General features: G+C 43.3%; 1 protein-coding gene across 2 annotated transcripts in view; it reads right to left on the bottom strand.

Annotated features, from left to right (window-relative positions):
- The window catches only part of rspo1 (R-spondin 1), a 205,891-nt gene that overhangs the window by 86,751 nt on the left and 106,672 nt on the right, over positions 1 to 12,468 (bottom strand). For both annotated transcript variants that reach the window (XM_078566968.1, XM_078566969.1), the window contains exons 4-5: positions 7,956 to 8,105; positions 5,692 to 5,880 (exon numbers count right to left, since the gene is read on the bottom strand). In XM_078566968.1, coding sequence (XP_078423094.1) covers positions 5,692 to 5,880; positions 7,956 to 8,105 — 339 coding nt within the window. The remainder of the gene's footprint in view (positions 1 to 5,691; positions 5,881 to 7,955; positions 8,106 to 12,468) is intronic.

The following is a 12,468-nucleotide window of genomic DNA, read 5'->3' as shown; positions in this document are numbered from 1 at the left end:
GCCCCATGCAATCGGAACCCCCACCCACCACCATCTCTGTGATTGGCCAACTCCTATCCCGCTAATGATGTCTGATTCGACCTTTACCCCACACATGATGACTGACTCCACTACAGAATCCAACCAATTATGTCTAAACCCCACCTTCCCCCGATATCCAACATCCCCACTCCTCGTGATCTCAGGCTTACGTAACATCTGCTCACCAGCTGCTTTCCTGCCCGATGTATAGCCAGCCTGTCAATTTAGCTGACTGGTAGGGGGGAAACCTGGTTCGAAAATTTAAAGACATCCTGCTGGTGAATTTCAGCAGGATATGCAGGTAACCATGTTTGCAGGTCGCCTGTAAAAAACAACGTCCCCCTACATCACAGCCCCTTCACCCACTCCCCAACCACTCTCTTCCTAACCCTGAGTAATTATCAGGTCTAATGCATATCAACTTACCCTGACATCAGTACTTCATCATTGAAAGGAAGGCCTAGGACTTAGCCAATTCCATATCATATCTCAAAAACATGTGTTTCATTTATGACAAATTACTTTCAAGTGTGGCAACTCCTATTATGTAGGCAGGCATGGCAACCATTTTTCCCAGAGCAAGGACCCACAAAACAGCAATAAAGTAAATAACCAGATTCTCCGTTTTTGTTGGTTGAGCAAGGAGTGTAATTCAGGGTAGTGGGAGACCTCCAGACCCTTCATGAAAAAACACCAAGGAGAGAATTTTCTCCCCGTCGCGGGGGGTTGTGGGGGGCGGGCATGGACCTGATTGGCATCCCTGATTGGGTCTGCACCGCCATTTTGTGTAGGCGGGCCAATTAAGGGCCGCCCAGCGTGACGCACGCCTGGAAGTGCTGTGCGCTCCCTGTGCGGGAAGGGGGGAGTGTTTGCTGAGTTGGGAGTGCGCTCTTTCGTGTGCATGCAAGTGAAAGAGTGCAGAAATCTCCCTGAGGCACAGGGAGATAAGTTTTAAGTTTTAAAAATGTTAATAAAGAAAAAAAAATTAAGACATGTCCCCTCATGTGACAGTGTCACATGAGCTGGGACATGTCAATTAACTTAAATGAAACATTTATTTAATTTATAAACCTTTCATGAAACCTTGTCCTGCCCGTGGATGAGGTTCCATGAAAAATGCAAAGGCCACCTGGGCTATTCGCCTGCCTGGCAACCTTAAGGTTGGACGGGCAGCTTTCTGAATAGCCTATATTAGTTAATTAATGGCCTTAACAGGCCTTTGACAGTTCGCCGGGTGCACAGTGCACCCACCAAACTGAAAATCTAAATGATGCACAGTGATATCAGGACACATGCCCAACGTCACTCTGCGCCATTTTCCACCTCGGCGAGCAGGCCCCACTCCCGCTCGCCGAGCCAAAAATTCTCCCCCATAGGATTTAGGAATCAATAGGTTGACTTGACAGGTTTCACTTCCTATCTGAAGAACAAAAGCTCCATAGATACACTTTCTCCGACGTCAGTCCCCTTTACTTCTGTGCGAAATACATCCATGGTTTCCCAGGACTGCAGCACAAAATTACACTTAAGTTTATATCTGGTCACTTCTATCAAGAGCCTATTGCTTGACCATTGCATTAAAATTGGTAAATAAATTGTTGGTATTTGCTGTCACGGGGGATATCACATGCACCAACATTTGTTCATTTGCAACACAAAAGATTGAGCCAAAAATTAAAGTGCCTAAAGTAACAACCTCTCCACACTGCCCTACTAAAGCCTAATGATGCCAAATCTGTGAAAGGGTAGTTGGCAGATTCTTTAATCAACACATGGATTTGTTAAATGGCACCTTTTGATATTAAGTAAGCTGCTTTGTTTTAGTATGTGCATAACTGGCCAAAATCCAAAACGTGTGTGTGGAAGAAAAGTTGACTCTTACTTTTGGTGAACGCTGTTCGCTAGTTGTTGAATATAGCTGCTTTCTTTTGACTTTTTGAGACTATAAAAAGCTACTTCACAAACTAGCGCCAAAAGAAATGAAAACAAAACAATACTGGCAAGTCTAATATCTCAAATCTGGTGTTCTGCTGCTTTCGTACTAAAGCACATATACATCCAGTGACCTATTAATAAGGGCCTCTCATCATAACAAACCTTTTTACTGGCCCCATTATAGTCAGTAACAGAGTTAAGTGTTTTCTATGAGGAACCCTGACAAAAGCAATTTCTTTGCTGCATCCCATAAATTTGTGAGGAGCTTTGACCCTACACATAACAGTGGAAAGAATGCATTTTATATCTTTAAGGAGGTAGAAGGCAGAGTGAAATCTCAACCATTCAGAACTTCCCCTTTGACCCTTCAACCCACTCTTGCTCTCTTCAACCCCTCCGCTCCCCACCTCATGAAAACAGTGACAGAAACAGATATTACTGCGTAGTTAGCATTTACAAAAATCATATATTTTGTTATGATTAATATTAAGTTAAAAGGGTGCTTTTCTGGTGAGAAACATATTGCAACAACTGTGTTTTGAGACAGGGGATCTGCTCCACATTGTCACTCTGAATCCACACTGCAACTAACACCCCTCCAGCTGATTTAAAACTGATAAAATATTTGGTTGTTTCTTTTTGAAGTAAGCAATAGCAATTATCGTCCATCCCTATTTGACCTGAGTCAACCATATAATATGGGATGGAATCAGATATAAGTCAGACTAGGTAGGTTAGGCAGATTCATTTTCCCTGAAAGACATTAGTGAATGAGATGCGTTTTAAGGCAATCTAACAGAAATCAGTCATTTTCTAGTGCAAGATCACAAATGACCAGATTATTGAATTCATTTTCAAAATTTGCGATGGTCAAATTCAAACACAGGGCTAGATTTTCAGCCCCTGCCGTGCCAGGATCAGAGGTGGGAGGGAGCTAAAAATACCACAGGCTGCCCTGTAGAGGGGTTCAAAATCCACCCCTGAGTCCACGCAGTAGTGGCCTAATGGGTGGACAGAAGCATCCTCTCTCTTACTTACCTAGCATCGTAGTCTGCTGTTCCTTTCAAGCTGGAAAGCCTCTGATTGGCCCTTCAGCTTTGAGAGCCTACCTGTTGTCCTTAATTGGATGAAGACCCTGTTTCCAGGCCAATTAAGGGGGCATCCTATTGAAAATCACAATGAATGATGCCTTCCCCCCCAGGGATGGGTCTGGGACCCAGAAACAGTCCAGGCCTCTGTTTCCTGACCCCGTAGCCAAATTCCTGCCCACAGCCTTGACAATTATTGTCCGGCATGATAACCATTACTGTGCTGGGGACATAGAATGTGAGAAGGCAGCTGAGGACCTGCAAACTGGTGTCAATGAAATATGTAAATGGCTGATGAGATTGTATATAGATTACCTCGAGTTAGAAAGATTGGAGCAGGAGTCTATCGAGTCTGTTCCACCATTTAATTTGATCATGGTTGATTTGTATCTCCACTCTCTTTATGCATATCTCTTTAATACCTTTGTGATATAAATCTGTCGACCTTGTTTTGAAATTTTCAATTGACTCTGCCTCATCAGCTATTTTGGGGACAGAGTTCCAGATTTCCAAACATGCTTTGTGTGAAGAAGAGCCTGAATGGTCCAGCCTAATTTTAAGGCTCTGCCCCCTTCATATGGATTTTCCCACCACCGGATAAAAGCAAATTTATGACTGAGACCGGGAATATCTTCTTCAAGTCAATAGTGATCAACACTTGGAATGAACTTACCTACAAAGAGTGGAAGTAAAAGGAAAATTGGAATCACTGAAGAAACAGCTGGCTGCTCTGATCGGATATTGTAAGTTTGTTTTGGATAGAAAAGCTAAGATAGACCAACCACCCTTCCTCATATAAGTTTACAGCTCTTGAACGATCAGATAAATCCTTAGAAAATGTTGGATTGTGATTAATGTGGAGCTGAAACATGCTGCAGTGACAGCATGAACAATAACAGGGAAACAGCTTCTACTTTACCACTGCTGCACTCTTTACACGGTGTAGGAAAGACTTTTCTCCCATCCCAAGGGGTTGTGAATTTTTTGAAACTAGTTCATTTCAGACAGGGTCATGTTTTTTTTTTGGTGTAAAATGTTGACCTACTTTTGTTTCAAATACAATTTTTAATTAAAAAGAACATTTCGATACAACCATAATCCTTATAACAACTTACAAATAGAGCACAATTAGCAGAGAAAAACACCCCAGAAGTGCTTCACGGAGGTGTAATCAAAAAATGGATGCCAAGGCAAATAAGGAAATATTATGAGGCATAGCCAAAAGCTTGTTCAGAGGGCTAGGCCTCAAGGAAGAGAGGGGAGTGGAGAGGCGAAGGGGTTTAGGGAAGGAATTCCAGAGCATCTATCTGTGAATTTTTGTGAGTGTTCTTTATATCTAAGGTGCTACATAAATGCAAGCTGTTCTTGTTGTTGATGATTCCCTCTCATATCATTGTTTGTTACTCATAGTGCCACCTTAGATGTTACTCCTAAGAAAGATAAATAGTTACTCTAATATTTCATTCAACTTAGCTCTGGGGAAAAGGGGGAGGAATAGGACAGAGGAGTTTTGCAAAATCTTACCTGAATCCGTTGAATTGGTGGGTAAAGTCTGCAATACAGTCAATTCATATTATCTGTAGAAGGCTTAAATGCCTTGTCAGCTCCACCTTTCCTTACGTTCTTACATCAAATACAAAATATATTAGCCACAGGATGAAGTTCCCTCTACATTCTCCAACCTCACAGCAGCCTAGGGATCTTGAGAATATTCCCAAATACACCAGTTTGAAACTGCAACAGGAGAAGGGCATTCAGTCCCTTGAGTTGTCCCACCATTCAATTAGATAATGGGTGAGCTGTACCTCAATTTTATTGTCCATGCTACCAGTGGTATTGTGTTACTAATGGTTTAGTAATATTTAACCTGAAATGTTTGTGCTTTTCTGTTGTGTATCAATATGACTTCCTTTGTCACTGTCATCCCTTCCCATACTATAAAGTGCTCTTTTGCATGAAATGGAGCAATAAAGCTTCATCTTGTTCCTAAAAGAATTAAACTTTGATAGTTAGCTTTAATTATAAAAAGTACTTCCCTTTTGGTAACATTGGCCATACAGTAGAGCTATATTGGACGACTTCAACCAACGAGCAAAAGCCAATAAGAGTCAGTGAATGGTAAAATTGGGTGAGGTATATAAAACCGGAATTTGACCTGATCTCTTCAATTTCCCACCGGGCAGGTTTGGTTAACATTACTCTGACAATTATTCATGATGAAATTGTGGAATTGACATGAGCCTCATTTGGATTTGAAATTATGGTTGAAATCTGACTATAAACCTTCATGTCCACTAACTGCTTAGGGGCAGAATTTTACATCAACGGGATTTTATGTTCCCGCTGAAGTCAATGAGGTTTAGAATGTCTCGCCGCATTTCACGGCCCCGTCCCTGCCGAAACAGGCCGTAAAATTCTACCCCAGGAGTGGCCTGGCTGGTGTGAATCACAAACATTAGAACGTTCTGTTGTGCTGCTATGCCCTACTATAATTATTTTTGGGCTTGTCACAGATGTCCATGGGTTCCTGTCGACCATCTCTACTTCTGAATCAGTCCTGCAATATAAATGGCTTTGGCGTTATGATGGGATTAGGCTAATTGTTAAACCTATTTGAGATAATTTGTTAACTTTTTTTTTCACCTACCAGATGAGCAAGGCTTTCTCTGCACTGTGCAACTTCTGCTCTCTCTGGTTGGGGGACATGTCATGTCTTCTGATGAAGGCCCTTGGAGCAACTGTCTGGTCCTCGTTTCTGCACCCCGTTTGAAACCACATGTCTTTCCTCGCTTGGTACACGGGCCCCAGAGACTCCATTCACCAAATTCACATTGTGCTGTGAAAATTAAAAAGTGATGGTTACTGTTCATATATGGAAAATGATTCCAAAAAGACTGAAGTGTAAATTTAACGTTAAAAAGGACACATCGGGCTGGATTTTATGAGGTACCCCGCCTGCTGGCTAAAAAGTCAGTGACAAGCTCACCCACCATACTGATGGCTACCCTGCTGCAATTTAACACTGTGAGCAGCATTAATTGTTTAAGGTGAGGCTTTTGCCTTCGTCGTAGGTGGAAGCCCCACCATAGGAAGCTGCCAGACAATCAGAAAATTGGCAACTCTAGTCCCAGCAGTGACAGGCAGGAGCGATGGCCACTGCCGGGACTACAGGCAGTCCCGGCAAAGAGGAGCCCAGGCTGAGTAGCAAGTCCATTGTATCGCTGGGTCCTGGCTGGCAGGCCCCAACGAAAGGGCTGCGGGGTGCAGGGGGCCAAGTTTTAGTGGCCTAGGGAAAGGGGGAAGTATGAACATGACGGGGTGTGCCTCCAAAAGGCACAGGGCACCCACAAAAGTGGTTCTCCCCCCACAACCCTCCAGCTAGACTGACACAACAGCCCATACAGCTAAAGCTGCCACCTTTCCCCCCTCCCTCCCCCACCCACCATAGATAAAATCCCTTCATATGACCACTTAAGGGCCTCAATACGGCCTAGGCCCAAGGGCAGGGACTGCCCAATGCCTTACCGCCTCCCATAACGTTTCAGAGAGGGTGGGGGTGGGCAAGTAGTTAGCTAGTAGGTAGACCACCTGCTGGATTTTACGAGCCCCTGCACCATCCTTCAAACCTGCCTGCATAGGAGCGTAAAATCCAGCCTATACGGACGCCCCACTAAAGAGAATGTCTGAAAAAACCAAGATTCACCCATGTTTAATTCATCGATAATTATAACACACAAATTTATGTGGTGCTGTTTCTTTAATTAAAAACAATCTGTTTCATTCAATTATTTAGTAATGACTTAAATTTATATGCACTTTTATGCTGTGGAGTCATGCTTATATGAATAGGCTCTGCTCTAAAGGAGAAAGGAACTCTGCATCCCACTGCCCTAAGCTGGAGTCAAAGCCAAGTTGTAGATGAACAGTGCCTCAGCAGATTTTGTCGATGAATGTTCTTGGTGGCCAACAGCACAGAATCAATAGACAGGGATTGGGAATGGTGAGAAGTTGATATTAGTGAGGACCGAGCTCAGAAAAGCACATGTGAATATTAATTTTAACTCATCAATGTGGAGCAGCTGGCATAGCGACTATTATTAGGAAACTGAATTCAACTGAACGCTTCTTAAATTCTCGCCAGCCGTGGAGTTCGAAGCCAGGGCAGAGGTGAGCAAGTTGGAGAGATGACCCTCTTCCCAAGGAACTTGCGTAAGATTGAAATGGACGGCATTGTAGGCAATAGGTCTCTTTCAGTTGCCTATATGTCAAAGCAAACAATTAGTTTACAATAAGTGTGGAATTTTGTGATTCATTTGCGGGGAAATGGTTATTTGGGTTTCGGATTTCTTCTGCTATTTTCTTAATGTAACTGTTTTTTAACCAATTTAATGCCGAGTAATGAACTTGAGAGAGGTCAGTGATGAGTATTAGAACAATTTTACACTTTTAACTCCCAATCTTGGGATCAGAAATTCCTAGGCGAGGTATGGCTCCCAGCAGACTGCTCCAACTTAACCCACTTTGTGTAGAGCAATTCCTATTTTGACATTTCCATTTCCCATACCAACATTCCTGGGGGATCCTTTCCTTTAGGCACCAGGTATAGCAAAATCTTAAACTTGTTCTTTATGAACAGGTTTACAACGTCTAGCATAGTGGAAACCCTTACACCCTTGGGCCACTCTGAGTGAGAACTATTCCTCTAGCTCCTGGGACCACTATAAGTGGAAACGATCAAAATTAGGGTAATTTTGTGTTTGGCGTTTTCACTCCAAGATGGTGGGATGAAACTGGCTGGAAAAAAATCTGGTTTCTGGGATGGATTCCAAACCTAATCCCACTCTTGACAATCTTGTCCCAATATCTCCGTGGAAACTTAAGCAAAGTTTTCGCAAACAGGTTCGTACTCACCAGCATGGCTACACTCCATAGTGCCATTTGTGGCTGAAAACCCCTCTGGACAGCTGTCATAACATTTCCCTCGATGCAGGTACAGTCCTTCTTTACATTTAGTACAAAAGTTTCTGCTGAAGCAGGCCTCACAGTTCTCAATTTTGCATTCTGGAAGAACAATGGCAAGAACATCCTTAACTGAAAGTGGAGCAACATCACATTTTTCAAGCACGAGAAGGACATAATGCAGTCCAAACAAATAGCACGCTGACTTGATATTCTGTGGCTGTAATCTCATGCACAATCTTATTTCTTTGACACAAGATAAACAAGTTGCATGAAAAAGCCTGTCTCGTTTCACCATTTGACAGCTTCTTTCATTTGTAACTTTCAAAGTAATGTTTGCACTCCTTCTAAAGACAAAAGCTGCAAAAGAAGAACCTGTTCTTAATTTCTAGACCGGAAGAGGGCATAGGGGAATGGGTCAACCGTAGAAAATTTCTTAATTTGTGGAATTTGTTGAGCTAGTGTTAGCCAGTGAACCATTCATTGCAGCCTATGTGGGATGTGTGGTTGAAGTTAAAAGGACTGTTACAAATTTTGGAACCATCTTGATTATTCTCTTGATTAGTGTCACTGGTCTCTCTTATATGCATATCCACCTCCGACACAACCACAAGTTTGTTTTAACTGCCATATGTCTGGGCATAGGATAGTGTGAACTGGCAGAGAAACAATAAGACGTTCTTTTATGTACAGGATTCCATAATCGTCCAAATTGTGTCTTCACATGTTCTTCACTAAATCTTCCAGATCACTGAGCTTTTCTGAACTTAGAAAATTTTTGGCTGTCAGGACCATTTTCGACCCTGAGCCCATTCACAGCAGCAGTGGGCATTCTGGTTCAATCTTCCAGAAAGTGGCCCAACTAAGGACATGTCTCTGGGATCTCTGTCCAATTAAGGATAGCGGGCAACCTGAAGAGGCGGGATGTCAATTCAGCGAGCCCAATTGCAAGGGCAACTGGTAACCTTCGCTGTGTCTGCAGTTTGAGTATTGCTGAAGGGAATGCAGCAGGAGCGGGAGGGGTACACTGGAGGCACCATCAGTCTGATAGGAGTGGCTGCCACAACATCAGGCACAGCACTATTGGAGACATCAGTCTCCAATGAGCTCCTCACACAATGTTAAATCTTGAGTACTACTGAAAGAAAGAGACAGTTTTTTGTTGAAGCTTTTTGTCTTGCACTCATCAGGACTGTTCGCAAGATTACTAAATGTAAAGGGAACAACAATTTATACTGTCTGAGAAGAGAGTGTTGGTTGGTTGGCAAGAGCACTGGTACATTCTCCATGGCAATGCCTCTACCAATCTGAGTCCACTTGCCAACCAACCAGCACTCTCTCCTCATACAGTATAAATTGTTGTTCCCTTCACATTTGGTATTCTTGCAAATTGTTCTGATGAGTGCAAGGTGAAAAGCTTCAACAAAAAAATCTTTTTTTCAGCAATACCTAAGTTCTGTACTACTAAACAACTAAATGTTAAATCTCTGCCATCAGAAGACATCAGACTTGCCATTTTTTGCCTTTAGAGATCAGAAAGTATTGAACCCTCATGCTGTCCTGAGCTCCTACTGGGCATCCGTGTCCTTTGAGTTACTGATGTGCTGACACAGTGTGGGGCCTGTGCGATGCTGGAAAGATTGCAATGTCAGTGGAGAATTGTAGTTAATTGCCTAATTAACCCCCTCAACTGTCTTCCCAACGATGCCAAATGAGTTACCAACATCAGACTCAGCATCCCACCCTCCCCCGCCCGAGAAAAGCAGTCAGAGGCACGAGCAAATCGGAAAATGGCCCAATGTATTTTCTCTGATTTTTCTCCTCCCTATCCTCACTCTCCTCCAAACCTGCTTCCATGGGCCTGGTAAAAACTCCCCTATATTTCCAGGCCTTTAATGTCTGCTATAATGTTTACTTTAATATACAATACAAGAAGCACATCATGCTGTTCGATTTGAGAGCAAAATGTTCACTTTCCTTTCCATTGTCTCATCCCTGGCTAAGATCTGACCAGACCCATCTGCATTTCTGGCCTAATCCATGTTCTGCTTCTCATAAAAGATCTCACAACTGACCAAAAATATATGTTTTCCTCTCTTTTTTTGTTTCCGGTTTGCGTAGATATTTGAGGGCTTGCCCAGCTCCAACTCCTTCCCTGTCAATGGATTGATCATTATAGTTGCTGTATAAACTGGCAACTGCAGTGTCATAGATTAATATGGTAATGAGTGATGTAGACCATGATGTCACAGTGACAAAAGCAGTCATGTGCTAGAGACTGCAAGGCAGATGGATTAGTCAGCACTCAGGGGAGATGTGCCTACTTCGTAGCTTATTGTTTTTTTATGGTGTACGTAGTGTAAATAAACTAGTTTGAAGATATTACCTGAGTCGCTCTAAATAAGATAGGCTGCACAATCTGTATATGAAACAGCGGTGGGGACACCAATCTAATGAAGCGTTAGTGCCATCAGCAGTACACATATGGCATGAAATTGAAACTAAAGCTGATCGGAACAACAATGGACAAATGTACCCAAGAAGGAGGCCAACAGGAAAGCAGTAGCAATGGCAGCACCAGGCAAGGAATCACTTACCCTATCCTGCTCATTCAAAAGTCTCAAGGGCCCACATAGAGGCCAACATTAGACGTTGTGGCGAGAGAATTTCCTAAGGTGTTGAGCAGCCTCGAGTCTGCCTACCAAAGAGCAGAAGCACCAGGTGAGTTCATTCCTCTATTCCATAGGTCTTATTGCCGACAAGGTCCTCCTGAGAAAGGAGGCAGAAGAGACCTTTGCAGACTTCGAATCTGTTCTAAAAGCCTTTGGTGCATTTTTTACTCTGAAAAGGAACCTCATTAGGGTGTGCTCAATTCAATCAGAGAGCCCACAAACCGAAGAAATCCGTCGAGTCGCTCCTTATTGACCCATTCGAGTTAGCTAGCTGTTGTGAGCATGGAGCATCGAAAGATGGCCGCAAGCTCGATCAATGGCATCGTTGCGTTAGCCAGGCTGAACTGAGGAAGCGACATCGTCTTCTCAGCAACCGTCACACCGAAGCTTTAGAGATGTCCTCTAATCACTTAGACCCAAAGATGGTAGCCCCACCCACTCAAAATCTTACAAAAATGGCCAAAAGGGCAGGAAACCCTGCAGCAGCCATCCTGAAGTACTTACGCTGTGACACAAAGAAGTAGCATAAATGCCAAGATTGCCAAACATGGGGCATAGAGTGTTCCCGATGTGGGAGGACAGGACACTTGCAGTGATTCTGTACATTTAAAAACTCCACTAAGGGAAGAAAGCAACACATCAAATATGGCATACAGGTCACACCAAAAATTGACCACAAACAAACAAATGCCATCACAAATTTCCTGGGAGAAGTAAAGGGCCATGAACCAGACTTCTGGTCCATCACTTAGGGAGTTAAAAGTTTTAAAACAGACTTTAAGCTTGATGCTAGAGCTGGGATTTCCAAACTGGCAGATCATTTGTCATGGTCCAACACAATTCCTGTCCAGTCTTCAGACATCAAACTTCAAGGTCCAGGTGGAACGAATCTGCAGGTGAAAGGTCAGATCACTGCTACTCTTTGTCATAAGGGACGACAGCTCACAGTAAGCCTCTGTTTCTTGTGCAATCAAAGCATCTCCTTACTCAGCAGAAACGCATGCATGCACATGGGCATTCCACAAAAGGTGGCAAAGTCCTACAACCAGACAACAGGACTGACTTCCACCAGGAATTCCCACAGCTCTTCCAGGGACTTGGTAAGCTCAAACATGAATACCATATTACACTGCTTCCAGACACTACATCCACTGCTGCCAAAGTCAAAAAGGAACTCAACCGAATGCTGCGTAGAGGAATCATATAACCTCATGGAGCCAACCTGATGGTGTTTGGGGCTTATAACAGTCTCCAAACCAAACAATCAGCTCAGCATTGACCTCACACAATTAAACAAGGCTGTCCAGAGAGAAATCCATCCTATGGCATCAGTGGATGACAGCATGGCAAAGCTTGTCAATAGCATCCTCTTCACTAAACTTGATGCTAATAGTGGGTTTTGGCAATACTCCTTGGCCAGAAGTCCAGGCTGTTAACAACATTTATCATTTAAATGCTTTTGTTTCAACAGCCTTGCCTTCGGGATATCATCCACTCTGGAGATATTCCAGTGAACCATGAACAGTATCCTAGCAAGGAGTCATTTGTCACATGGATGACTTCCTTGTCTATGGGGCCACAAGAGAGGAGCATTACAGCAGGGCTCAGGATGTTCTCAAACCCTTCAGGAGGCAGGTCTCATCTTAAATGAGAAATGTGAATTCACCAAAACCACTATCAAATTTCTGGGGCACATCATTCTAAGACAAGGTCTCATGGTGGACCCTCCAAAACTGAAAGCCATCAGTGACTTTCCACAACCCAATGTGTTACTGATATCCAGAGGTTCCTCG

Source organism: Cetorhinus maximus, chromosome 21, assembly GCF_964194155.1.
Source record: "Cetorhinus maximus chromosome 21, sCetMax3.hap1.1, whole genome shotgun sequence".
Classification (NCBI taxonomy): domain Eukaryota; kingdom Metazoa; phylum Chordata; class Chondrichthyes; order Lamniformes; family Cetorhinidae; genus Cetorhinus; species Cetorhinus maximus.
This window is presented reverse-complemented; position numbering and strand designations above follow the sequence as displayed.